This window comes from Salminus brasiliensis, chromosome 11, assembly GCF_030463535.1.
Source record: "Salminus brasiliensis chromosome 11, fSalBra1.hap2, whole genome shotgun sequence".
Taxonomy (NCBI): domain Eukaryota; kingdom Metazoa; phylum Chordata; class Actinopteri; order Characiformes; family Bryconidae; genus Salminus; species Salminus brasiliensis.
Genome location: NC_132888.1, coordinates 9,051,673 through 9,066,130, shown reverse-complemented (window position 1 = coordinate 9,066,130; position 14,458 = coordinate 9,051,673). Strand labels below are relative to the sequence as shown.

The 14,458-nt window shown below is 43.1% G+C and overlaps 1 protein-coding gene across 8 annotated transcripts in view; it reads right to left on the bottom strand.

Annotated features, from left to right (window-relative positions):
• The window catches only part of robo2 (roundabout, axon guidance receptor, homolog 2 (Drosophila)), a 573,599-nt gene that overhangs the window by 245,884 nt on the left and 313,257 nt on the right, over positions 1-14,458 (bottom strand). Inside the window, exon 1 of one of the 8 annotated variants that reach the window (XM_072691594.1) lies at positions 6,766-7,651. The exons of the other annotated variants lie outside the window; for them this stretch is intronic. Within the exon in view, the coding sequence (XP_072547695.1) occupies positions 6,766-6,820 (55 nt within the window). The 5' untranslated portion in view covers positions 6,821-7,651. Of the gene's footprint in view, positions 1-6,765; positions 7,652-14,458 lie in introns of those variants that run through there. 8 annotated transcript variants of the gene reach the window in all.

Genomic DNA, 14,458 nt, shown 5'->3' with positions numbered 1-14,458 from the left:
TAAATGATAGCAAATTATAGCAATTATTGCACATATGTAATATATGTGCAATCATTTTTTTTGTGTATTAAATATGTTACATACTGTAGATACATATGTTTGTATATGGCTGAAATGATATATGGCTGACACATGTATGTTGAGTATAGGAGAATTGAATATATTCTCATGTATTTGATATCTACATATTGCCATATGTCAAACTTCAGTATGGGACATTTTAATCTTTAATAAATTAAATGTAAATAAATATATTTTATAGAACATTCCAGCATTTTTAACCTATGCTCTATTTGTGCATCTCATACGATTACCACACAGCAACTATACGTTCTCCTGTTCTTAGAAAAGAACAGAAAATTCAAATACTCCTAGCAGAAGCCTATGGTCAGATGCAGTCAGTAATCATTCAGAGGTATCTTAACCTGTAAATGAAAGGTAAACAGCTTCCCCGTGGTAATTAACAATACAGTACAGAAACTAAGTGGGAAAACACTTCAGCAATAAACCTGTAGTTCTGAATTACTGGATTCTTTGGCTAACGAAACACACCAGTAGCTACAAATGCAGCTCTCACTCACAGCGAGCTCTAGTTCACTCTGGGCCTCTGTGACGAGCCATTAGCTTCTCCGTGTAGGAAATGCCGCCGGTTTGCTTGACTAAGAGCCAGCCAAGCACGGCTAAAGTGGTTGCAAACGCCTCGGCCTTCTTCCTCGTCCTCTTCTTGCCTCCCACTCAAAATAAGCTCATCGCTTGACATTTCCATCCACTGCGGCAGGCATGGCTCCTGGGGCTCTGCTGAGCTCCACCATAAATTTACCCCGCGGTAGCTACCTTTAAATGTCACTCAATCCGCAGCTGTGTTAACCATCGCTGAGTGGGATCCGACAGAGCCACACCATCCGACTCCTGAAATGACGGCGATAAAACAAAGATCCGGCTCACACCGCACCCATCAATCCGAACGCTCTCAAACTCCACCAGTCAGGACTGGATTTCTTCACTATAGCTGTAGTGTTCCTCAAATTTCAGAACAGTCAACTTGTGCAACTCATGAAATCTGTGATGAAGCACATATGACATTCTACAGCACTCAGGATTTTCAAAGCAGACTCCACTTTTACTTGAAATAGCTTTACACACTCTTGGCGGTCTCTCAAGCAGCTTTGTGAGGAGCCACCTGGGTGCTTTTGAAGAACTGAAGATGCTCCACATTCGCTGACACCTTGCTGACTTGGATTTATAGTATTTAATGCTGAGATTGAATATCAGTATGCACCCACCAGACGTGCGACAGAGTAACGGGCCCCTATGGGTCACTGATGTGATTCCTGGAGGCCTTACCTTACCACTTACAGAACTTAGGATCTGCTGCTTACACCTTGGTGCCAGATACCACAGAACACCTTCAGAGGTCTTGTGAAGTCTGTGCCTCGAATGGTCAGACTGATAATGACTATTTATTTGTCAGAATGATTCGTTTCAAACTATTAGACTGCTCGAATGATTCTTTTCACATATGTAGGCTCAGAATGACTCTTTAATTGTCCGAATGATTCATTTGAAAATCTTAGACTTAGAATGATTCCCTTTACTTTGAGTTTCATTGAAAGGGTTTTTTCTTCTTAACTGTATACGACTATATATGCAAAAGTGCAAAAGTTTGGATACCCATGCATCCATGCTTTTATAGTTCACATCATTGACAGACACACTTTTAGCACATTATTAAGCATCAATACTTTTGTTTGTTGGCTTAACTTAAATATTACAAAAAATAAATTAAAAACATGCATTTAAACTTCCTGTAAATCACTGTAGATCACGCTGTCACTGACAATATCCATGTTGTCTGCTTTTGTGAATATCAGCTGCATTTCACTCTGAATGAACCAGTAGAAATCAAGCCTATTTTTTAATGACAGTGATCAAGTGATTTAGCTTGAACCCTAGACGGAGAAGGCAGGAGGTGGTCCGGGTGCTGGTGCTGCTTGGCCTGTGTATGTCAGGGGCTGCTCTAATGAGATAGACTGAGAGACCTCACTCACACACACATGCACACACACACTTGCGGAACAATAACAGTGGAGAGTGGCAAGTCAGAGAGGAGCACACATTGACCTTACTTTTTAACCCTCATTATACAGCTGCCTCTCTCTCTCTCTCTCTCTCTCTCTCTCTCTCTCTCTCTCTCTCTCCCTATTTCTCTCTCTCTCTCTGTCTCTTTGTGTTGCTCTCACTTCAACTGCCTCTCGCATTCCCTCACCCTCATTCTCGAAGAGCTCAGGCTTTTCGCTTCTAATCAGAGCGCTAAACTGTTTCACACACATACATACACACACTCCCACATGCATACACACACAGTTAGGCTCCAGTGTGGCTTCCTTGAGGATTCAGAGGAGTGCTAGTCATTACCACAAGCCTATCCTCGAAAATGAGCTACAATTACAACAGCGACGCTCCGGAGCGCTGCCAACTAGTGCAGAACAATCCTGGAACAGCGAGGCTTTTTGTGTGTCGCTGACCTCGGCGCGGCCCCGCAAACGCCTGCTTTTAATTGTGACTTGCTTTCAATTACGCCGAGCTTGTTCCCTTAATCGCTCCTATCAAACATCCAGCATGTTTTATTCCCACCGCCATTCAGAGAGAGGAATTCAGCTCATCCCCACTGCTCCTCTCTCACAACAGAGAAAACACAAAAACACTGCAGCAGTTCAGAGACGGAGACGCTTTGATGCTTTAACACACACACATGCACACAATAACACACACACATACATGTTTTAATACACTGTCAGGACACAGGGTCATAGATATGGCCCATATATATTATGAATGAACATACTGTGGATCTCTGTTTTTTGCCATTGTTCTTTACCCGGTTCTTTACACTTTACACATCATTACATAATGAATGGACCAATAGAAATGCTCCAAAATGACTTGGTAGTTACATTGCACCCATTGCTGACACAGATGTGCAAATGCACGCACACACACACACAGCTTGTCTAGTCCCTGTAGAGAAAGACTGCCAATGTAATAGGAGCACATAACGCCAGCCGTGGTCTAGAAGGGTATAAATCCCCCCAGGATTGAGCTGTGGAGCAGTGAAACTGTGCTCTCTGGAATGCTTTTGGGATGAGGTGGGGTGGTGATCTTCCAATATCCTGACCTCACTAACGCTGGATTGTTGTGAGTGCAATCAAATCGTCACAGGAATGCTCCAAAATCAAAAGCCTTCCCTGAACAGTAGGGACAGTTACAGATAAAGAAATAAACTCTCTTTTAATAGCCTTTGATATCAGAAGAAAAAAGGTGTCCCAATACCTTTGTCCCTACAGAGTATCATCAGCTATACTGGTGTGTGAGCTGCGTTCATTTTGACAGTACTACTGCAGTGCATCCAACACTAAGGGCAGCACTGTGCTTCTTTATACAGGTACAGTAGCAGCAGTAGCACTAGGAGGCCTCTCATTCCATTGCAGCCTGATCAATGTGGACATGCATGCACTGGGGTGCTACACTAGAGGAAGGCTTCAATGAACAGGGTAGGAATAAGGAGGCAAAAACAGACCCTGAAAGTATCAGTGAAAATCCAGCATTTTTTTGTGTTTTTCCATATTCAACCAGATCCGTATCCCACCCTAAATCCCCAACTTCCCCCCACTGCTTCTTCTCCCTTCTCCACACAGCGGCATTAATCACGCCAGCCCTGAACAGACTGATAGGTTGGGGCATTCAGTCCCGAAGCAGCTTTGTTCCCAACACTGCTCTCCTCTCAATGCGTCTCCACAGCGTTTTTGTGTGTCTGGAGAGGAAACTCTCGGAAGCCCCCCGGCTCCTCCTTCTCACGGCGTCCACGGATTAGCCCCCAAAAAGCCCCAGCACAGGGGTGATGGAGGGGGAGACAGAGAGAGAGAGAGTGCCCTAAACAGGCCAACGATTCGCCGGGGTGATTCACTACAACCCTGTGGGCCATACCTTCGGAGAGCGCCTAGCAACCGGTGGAGAGAGCGCAACAGAGGGAGAGACAGAGAGAGAGACAGACAGAGAGAGCGAGAGAGACTGTATAAGCAAGTGAAGGAGAGACATAGGACAGAAAGGGGAAGGTGAAAGAGAGAGAGAGAGAGAGAGAGAGAGAGAGAGAGAGAGAGAGAGAGAGAGAGAGAGAGATAGGAGAGAAGGAGAGAAAGGGAGAAAGGGAGAGATGAGAAGAGAATGAGACCAGATGAGAGAGAGAAAGTGAGAGAGAGAAAGACAGGGTGACAGAGAATATATAAGCAAGAGAACGAGAGAGATGGACGAGAGAGAGACGGAGTAAGAGAAAAGCAGGGAGGGAGGGGGATACAGTGAGGGAATTAGAGAGAGAGAGAGAGAGAGAGAGAGAGAGAGAGAGAGAACAGGAATGAGACAGAGTGAGAGAGAGCAACAGAGCAAGAGAGAGAGAGAGAAAGAGGGCGACTGGTAAGACCGGTCGAAAAAATAACTAAAACTAAAATGTGAATGGAGATCAGGGGTGCAGAAGGTATACCAGTTTTAAGGTTTACCATGGTGTGGAAATTGATGGTAATACTACTCTACTGTGTACATTTGCTTAATACCTGAATTAAAAAAAAACTGCCTGATCGAGAATCCAACCACTGCCTTACTACTGCCAGAGCTTTTCCAGAAATAATGGAGAAAACAATCATCAGGCGAATCTATAATAAATCTAATCTTTATGTAGACATGAAATCGTCCAAAAAAAGCTCCACCTCACATCCAACCTCCATGTCCAATTTCTTATTTATTTGTTTGTTTTATAATCAAAAGGGAGATTAACACTTCCTTATAAAACAGGTTAAAAAAGACCTATTGTGAAGCATTTGTCCAATCAAAAAAACAAACAAACATATATGTTGTTCCTTTGAGGGTCATTATATCTGATAATAAGAAGAAGAAGCAGGAGAATTGTGAAATACTGCACACGGTGTTTGGTGATGCTGTAAAACCGTGGTATTTTCAGACATCATACCGTATCATATCATTAAAACCTCAAACCATTGCAACCCTTCTGTAGATGCATGGCTCAAGCCTGCCTCTATCCTCCACAAGCCACTATAACATGCTTAAGGCTTTTTCCCCTCTGCTCAACACACAAACACTGGCAAACAGTGCCTAACATGAACTGAATTAGCTGCATTTTCCTGGGCAAATAAAGCAAATCTCATTCACAGCCAATGAATAAAGAGATGGAAATGAAGCCCTCTTCATTGAAAGCTTCCTATTAGCCCTCTTAAAACATGACTATGTATTTCATTTAGAGGCAAAACTACAACTTCGCTGCATAAATACTGTACTAAAAGGCTCAGGTGTGAAGCTACACAGGTTGCACCATTGTGTCCGGTTACTGCATATCTACATATAAAGGAAAAACATCATTCCTGCACAAGAATGTGAGAATATGTCATAATTTACACCAGAAGTAATTCACCACTATTAACATACAGTACAATCCCAGACCTTAGCATTAATAAACATACCATACAATCTTAAATATGAAGGTGCATCAAGAGGTTCTTTGAGCGATGCTATAGAAGAACCACTTTTTGTTCCATGAAGGACCATGTGTGCAACAGAAGGTGAGTAAAAGGAACCCTTTGAAGGTTTGGAGAACCCTTAATTGATGTGATGTTTGTTTCCACAATGAATTTATTCTGTTCTATTAAAAACACGGTTCTTAATGGTACTACATGTGGTTCTTCTATGGCACCGCTCAAAGACCATGTCCATGGTCCATGATTTATCCATATCCAACCTTCTGACTGGAGCTTTTGTGACTGTAGAATATGATCTGAATGTAGTAGCAGTGCAGAAGTGGGGTGGAGACCACACCACCCAAACAGCAGCTCAGCACCCTCAACACACTGCAGTCAGTGGTTCAGTATTTCAGGATATTCCGCCTCAAATATCGGCACCTTTGCTGCACGTTTTTGCTATAAAAGTCTATGGGATATTCATTCATAAAAATAAATAAAGCTTCCATCAAGGGTTCTTTGAAGCATCTGAATGGCTGATTCCCTTTAAGCAGGTTTTAATGGACAGAACCTTTTCTGTATGAGATGTGGAAGTTTACAGAACCAGATATTGAGAAGTTTCTACACCTATTAAATGTCTTAAAAGCCAAGAACCAGTGAAGAACCATCATATTTAAGCATTTTCCAAAAATAATCATATAGCAACTCTGGTCATCCTGGTCATATTTCTGACCGGCTAAATATAGACAGGTGTGTGTGTGTGTGTGTGTGTGTGGTGAAGGTCCGGCTGAGGATGAACATCTGCCCGCGCAACTGGCTGCCACCACAGTTCACTCAGCTTTACCAGTGACATCCTTTTCCAATGGAAATCTTCCATATAACCAGCCATCTCCATCTGTGGACTTATTACTACTGGAAGCCACACTGCAGTTTTAGATTATGTTAGGCTTAAAAAGTCTAAAAAGACAAATAAAGAAACCAAAATGGGCAAAAAGCATCATTTTGTTGAGATTTGTAAAGTTTCATCTCCATCAAATGAATGAAGCCATTCAGTTTGCTGGTTCTGCAGCAATATCCAAACACCCTAACATCTCAGAGGCAAGTTCTGGGTGTGAAAGCCACGTTCAAACCCACCAGTATAAGCCTTAAATTTCCTCAATTCCCCAAAAAAGGCAGTACAAGGACCAAAAACGCCCTCAAAGTTCCAAAATAAGCCTGAATAAGCTCAAAGTCCCTTAAAACTTACCATCAGCCTGAAAGTGCAGTAATCCACAGAAGAAGAGCCACGCTAGTGGACCCATCCTGCCCCAGCGCACATCCACGGCTCTCCTGCGTTCAGCGTCGACCCTCAGCTCCTCAGCTGAGGGAACTCTCCTCTTTCTCTCTTCTCTCCCTCTCTCTATTCCTCTCTTGCGCTTTCTCTGTGGCTCAGGGTCTCGCTGAAGCCCACCGGGGTGCGAGCGCCTTCAGTGGGGTCATAGCGGAGGCAGGAGCGCCAAGGAACTCCACACGCACAGTCCGGTGTGACAGGACAAGTCAGGCAGTGTACAGACCAGGGTATTAGAAAGTCCAGCACAGATACAGCCCAAAACATACACTGTGTTAGACTGGCAAACACACCGTCCCGTGTGTCTTAACGCCAGCCAAAGTGTTACAACGCCAATTAGAGCCAAACACACAACGTCAAATTGTATTATGAAGCCTAACACACTGCTCCAGCGTGTTATTACGTCTAACACACACCGCCCAGTATGTCAAAAAAACCCAAAACAGTCAGAGTCCCAGTGCGCCAGAACGACCAGCACACAGCGTCTGAACTGGTGTCCAAAAACAACCCAATCCAAGATCCAAACGCGCGCAGCTCCTTCCACTCCTCCGCCGCGAGCTCCGCGTGTCCGGGGTGTAAACTCTCCTTCTTTCCTCCTTTCCCTTCACACACTCCTTTAGTACCTCACCGATCTCCTCCAGGACCACACGGACCCAAACTGTGCCTCCACGGGGCGCGTACTGACACTCACACAGACAGAGACACGCTCCGCTCCGCTCCACTCAGTCCGCCCCAAGCCCCGTGCTGCTCGGCTAACGCACCGACGGAGAGCAGGCAGGGCTGGGCGCACAGAGATCTAACTCTGAAGCAGCAGCCTCCTCTCCCAGCCCAGCCGTGGTGGTGGAGGAGGAGGAGGAGGAGGGACGGAGGAGGAGAAGGAGGGAGGGAGTGCTGGTGGCTCGCTCAGGAGCCACATTAAAGAGTGAGCAGATTACAGTGGTCCTGTTTACTCTTTACGCACACTGTTTTAGCCCTCCAACTTTATTTCAACTTCTGTAGGTTGGATGTGAAATGTTATTTAAACCAGTTTAGCTGTACTTGCTTCAGAATTGGTGACGTTTACATTTTATTAATATTATTATTATTATTATTTTAATAATTTAGACGTCTGTAGCCCAAGGAAATACCAGTGAAATGCTTTTTATCTATCATAAACTTTATTTAATTAATTCCAATTCACATCCAGGACTTATTACACTTATTACGACTGTAATTGCAGTGTAGTGTAGTCTCTCTGGCGAGTATGCTCTGTGTACATTTCCCCCATGAACAGCACAGAGTTATCTCAATTACGGGGTCATGGAGTCATCCTTGGCAGTGGGCACACATTAATGACTACAGGGGCACCTGGAGCCATGTGCAACCACCTCTCAGTGACCAGGGAGCAACTGTGTGTTAGGTGCCTTGGTCAAGTGCACCCCAGCTATGAGCTGCGAAGGAGCACCCTACTTCTTGCCACTCCAGGGGATGGAACCGATGGCCCGACCTCAAGTCTGATCTTCCAGTCCCAAAACTTTAGGCCACAGCTGGCCCTTTTGACTATATAGTTATACAGCTATAGTAATAGGCAGCAGTGTGAGTAGCTGGTGTTTCATAATATTGCTGAAGGTTAATACTAGGGTTACTTTCATGTCCTGGACTGTTTTCTTGCTTATAGCATGGATGTAGTGACAACAACTCCATAATAACATCAGATCATGTGACATTTAAAGGGGGGGTGTATACATAGGAAGGGTCTTGTTTACCCAATGGTGCGACAGCAGCAATTTATGAAAATGGCTTGCACTGGTCCCTTAGAGAAAAACTGCTACAACCAGGAATCCCATATTTGGGGATTTGGCCGATAATGACACATCCCAACGACTTTGAGGGTCTATGGGAGTAAATGAAAGAGCAGAAATGACTGTTTCTTTTGTCTCACACACACATACACACACACACACACACAAAATCTCATTTACTGACTTGAGGAACCAATTTACATGCTAATATTAGCACACAACAGTAATTCTGGAGGGAATGCGTTCAGTTCATACTGACTATAAAATATTTATACACTATAGGAACTGCATGCCGTTGCTCGATGTGTCATTATTTACTGCCTGGAATGAGAAGTTACTCTGGATACTGAGACTTGGATGTAAATCAGGCTTTATGTTCTGGGCTCTTTTTTAAACAGCCTCTCTGAGGGTCTTTGGTTCATAAGCACTGACCCGTATTTCCATCATTTGTAGCAGTTCACTTTAATTCCACTGTTTTTTCATTGTTGTTTAGCACAGAATAACTGACTCTCACATAAAATGTCAAACACTAAAGCGTCAAACAAAGGTGACTGAAGATGATCTGACTCTCTCCTAATGAACAAAACTGAGCCACTTTGAGATTCGCTCTCTGTTAACTCCTCTGAGTCATGTACTTTACATTCAGGCCTTTAGATTTATGATAAGAGGGTGATAGGAGGTGCCTGATGGGTCAAGCAGGAAGGACAGGAGCTTTGCTGAACGTGAGCACTTGTCTGCTTCCCTCAGAGCACTTGCATCAGGTTTCTAGCCACTCTCACCCCCTCGTGGATGAAACATCAGCTCCCCTTAATGGTCAACATTGGTACTGCAGGTTTAGACCACAGCCAATAGAACCTGGGCCAGTGTTGTTATGAAGACCATTACAGACATGTAAGGCAAAACAGCACAGTAATCTAGTAATGTAAATACCCACAAACCTACATTTCAGTGAAATAATAATGTGCATATATTCACCTTCCTCAAAGTGGGCTCCCACTCTCTCGAAATGGACAATAAGACAGAATTTGCCCTATAAACGATAGCACATATACCACACACCATTGTTTCTGCATAGATTACTGGGTTCACACTAACCACAATACCTCACATCCCCCACATACCACCACTGTATGTTTGAGCTGATGCTATCTTCTGCACTTTGCTGTGTTTGCACTGATGTCTCGGCTCTGTGTAAAGGTGTAAATATGTACAGTGTAGGTAATCTGTGTATTTGCTACTGTAGTGTTAACAGTTCCCCAATATTCACATTTACCCAAGACTGAATCTGCATAAATCTAAATAATAATACAGGGTCAGGGATCTAATTTAAACACACAGGCACATTCAGTCATGTGACATAATTAAGTCACTCCTTTGTCTTTTAAATGTATTAAAACATCTGGACATTTGAAATCAGGTTGACCAGGACGTCTGCATTACTGTGCCTTGGACAGATTAACCCATTGTTGAATTATTTGGGCACAACACAGCAATTGAACACAAGAACCCCAGAGTAACTATGAAGCATGGAGATTGAAGTGTCATGTTCTGGGCGGGGGCACCATATAGAGGGGAAATGTAAGGACATTTATTTGAATGAATTGTTAGCATTATGGGGCCCAGTGTAATATCTTTCAGGGAGCCCAAAATCCCTGCCAGCACCCCTCCATCATAGAATCCACTATGAATTCTTTTGAAAATGTGGACCACGCCCTGGAATGGCTGAGAAGGGAAGCGAACTCAGAGAACATTTGGGCTGGAGTTCAGAGCACAGCTTTGGAGCTGGTGTGCAAAGCTGAAACAACCCCCCCCCCCCCCTCAACCATTACATAAAACTGAATGCATGGAAGAAGATGGCAGGAGACGGGGTGGTGGTGGGTGCAAAGTTGTTCATCACAGACGTGAAGGGGGCAGGGGAGGATATACAGGGCCTAGGAAATGAAGGGGTGGAGCTCAGGGCGTGGTACTTCTCCCAAAAATAAGTTATTACATAACCCATCTCTTTGTATCAGAGGCTGCCTGAGAGAAATGTGAGACCACCTGAACAAAAACTGAAGCTGAAATATGACAGAGCTGAAAGATTTCTGCATGGAGGAGTAGGAAACGAGGAGTTGACGATTACTACTGAGGTCTTTTGAGCCAAAGGGGGAAATAGCAACAATTATCTCTCAAAATTGTTAAAATGAAGATCAAACATCCATGTGTTTAAATATGTTAATAAAGACAAAGGTTTTAATGGGATGTCCTCATAGATTTACATGATTGTAAATCTATGAATTCTGAAAGTGAGCCAAACCTGAGCCAAAATGTGTCTGATGTGTCAGATAATGTTCATTTGCATGGCTTTCTCTTGCCATAAATGTGTTTTCACATTTCTTATATGACATCAGGTTATTTCATGTGAAAGCAAAATAAGAAAGGCATAAATTAGAGCGAACTGCTACAAATGACGGCTTTGAACTTACAGTGAAAAATGAGTCAATGCTGGTAAACCTAAAGGCAGGGAAGCTGATTAAAGAAGAGGTGGTGGTGGTGAAGGGGGGGGGGGCATCATCAAATAAACCCTGATTCCTCAGATGTCCTCGCTGAACCTGTACAGGCATTTCTCACTACAGTATCAGGGTCTTCTTCTCTGGAATACCCCTCCTTCAAGTGATGTCTGACATCAAAGGCATCTGAAAACAGCTCTTAAAAATCATTCAAAACAGACACTCAAAGAAAAAGACATGTCCCACTTCTACGCCACACACATACACAAACTTCTTCAAATAATTCTGAGGGATGTCATAGAACCACTTTTGATATCATGAAGAATCATTTTTGCAGTAGAGATACGTGATTGACTTCCCCAGTCCACACAGGTTACTATACTGTAAAGACAGACTCTTTTAATACATTGTTTTTGTCAAATGTTTGTGGACACCCCTTCTAATAAATTCATTTAGCTGCTTTAGGTTGCACCCATTGCCGACACAGATGTGCAAATGCACACACACACACACACACACTCACACACATACACAGCTTGTCTAGTCTGTCAAGAGAAGTATTGCCAATAGAATAGAACTGTCTGGAGCAGACAAAAATAAACTATTGATTAATTGCTTAAAATGTTTTTATGGTCAACACTTGTGTCGGCAGCAGCAGCATTGGTCTGTCCGATACTCGGTGGAGCTGTAGCCAAGCTAGCTAAGCAAAGCTACCTTAGTGAGTGGGCAATACATCGAAACGCGGTATTATTTTGAGGCGGTATGACGGTATGAAAAAAGTAGATCCCGCCCAACTCTGATAATCAGCTGTGTAGTACTGCATATGCAAGTCTGATGTAACGGCAATGCGACAATTAAGTAGATGGTCCCATCCCTGTCTTTAATACCAGGATTATCCTGTGGAAAGAAGTCATAAACATTACAGACGACTGCACATAAAACCAATCCTGTCCGAATATTAAAGACACAATAGCAGAAACAGCCTGTTTTATTCATATGGATAAAAAAGGATGGGAGATGGTCATGTAAAATGATGAGTTATGAGTTTTGAGTTATGATCATTACATAAATTCAGTCAAATGTCAGGAGTGGGCCTGGTCGTAATTTGCTTTTTCAACCCTCTTCTTTGTTTGTTTGCTAAAGCTCGCATATCTTTCTCACTGCAACACCAGCAGTGCATGCAGTCGGCAAGGGGCAAAAATAAAGTGATTTGTCTTGATATTCAAATGCACTGTCTGAGGAATGCATATTAAATGATTTATTCTTTTGCTGCCTGCCTCAGTAGCTAACAGTGGGGGTCGAAGCTGTAAACTGAGGCTGGAGTCAGGGCTGAGTCTAAAGTGGTAAACAAAGCAGAATCATGGATGAAAAAAATGAGTTAAGGGACCAAGACTTACCATGAAATTCCATTAAAACACACATAACAAATGCACTGAGGTAAATATTGAGACGGAGAGTTCAGGCAATACAACAGCTCCAGTGCTTGACACTACCGCCACCCGGCTTAACAGCTGGCACAGTTTCTTAGAGTTGAATGCCTCAACCTTTACTTCTTCAGACATACACTATATGGGGCACCTGCTCACTCACTGTTTCTTCTGAAATCAAGAGTATTAAAAAGAGCTGATCCTACTTTTGCTGGAGTAGCTGTCTCTACTGACCAGGGAAGAACTACTACTTTCTACTAGACTTTGAAGGCGCATTGCTGTGAGGATTTGATTGCATTCAATGACTCAAGTATCAGTGAGGTCAGGATGTTGGATGATGATCACCACCCCATCTCATCTCCAACTTCCCATCTCATCCCAAACAGAGAACACAGTTCTCCTGATCCACAGCTCAATGCTGGGGGGCTTCATACCCCCTCTTGCCCATGCCTGGTATTAGGCTCTGGAGCATCCTTTTTTTCTGTTGATAATACTTCTCTACAGGGACAAGCTGTAAGCTATATCACATCTGTAGCAGCAAAGGGTGCAACTTAAAGTAGCTGAATACATTCATTAGAAGGGATGTCCACAAACATTGGACATATAGTGTACCTGGTGATTGTAGCTTAAATATTTTTAAAAGCATTGTATTTGTCCTTGTATAATAATAATAATAATAATAATAATAATAATAATAATAATCAAATGCACTGTCAAAGGAACATATGTTAAATGATTTCTTCTTTTGCTGCCTGCCTCAGTAGTTGGAGCTGAAGCTGGAGTCAGTGCTGAGTCTAAAGTGGTAAACAAAGCAGAGTCATGGAGGAAAACAAGAGTTAAGGGACCAAGACATTTCTTTTAAGACATAAAATTGTACTAAAACAAACAAGGCAAAAGGGTAAATCTACCCTGCCTTCACAAATCGGCAAGATGAAGGTACCTTAGCAGGCAGCATTTGATACAAACATTCGATTTGGGCATGACTCTGTATCTTCCTGCCTTCGAATTCTGCCTGAGAAGGCAGCATTTATTACGTTTCAGACACAGCCATTAAGAGTTACAGAGTTAAGCTGTAAATAGTACATCCTTGACAAAACCTAAAGTTCTCCCATTAAGCATGAAATAGAGAAAAAGTGCACAGCTGAAAAACTCAGAGCCTCTTGGTAGCATTCATCACTAACAAATGCAGTGCATAGCACCATAAGCTAATGCCTTTCTTGAAGTTTCTGCCATAAACTAATATAAGGCATAAAGAACTAAGAGAAAAAAGGCACACCGCTGAGAAGTACCGCACATAAACACATGGAGAGCTGAAAACAGAATGCCTCTCTGGGTTTATCTGCAGAGGAAAAGCACGTTAAACAATATTTATGTCCTTGTGCATGGGCCTAGAAGTCGCATTCCAGTCTGGAAAGCATTCGCTAGTGTTTATGTGCTGTAAACAAATGAAAAAGTGTAAAAAGATCCAGGTGGTGTCCTGGAGAGAATGCAACCCTACACATTCATAAACAACACACAGACAGGGAAAAGGCTGCAGACTGTCCCCACCAGCGCTATCACTGCCTCCCTCCCCTTGTCCTTTATTCCTCCACTCTAAATCTATCCACTGTATCACTGTATCTCTGTATCTTCCTCAGGAGCTGGAGGCCCTGTCGGGTGCGAAATATCGGCTGAAAGCGGATTTACTTTAATTAAAAAAATAAGAGCGGGTGTTTACTCAAGGCTGAGGGAGTGTGTGTGTATGTTGGGGGGTGGGATTAAGAGCTGTAACTTATGAGGCCCGCCCCTATCAGCCCCATCCACACTGGGAGGACATCGTCCGTTTTCTCATTAACTTAGCATTGATAAAAATACAAAATACCACAGGTTCATGACAGCCGGGGCATAAGGACCAGTCTCAGGAGAGATGATGGCT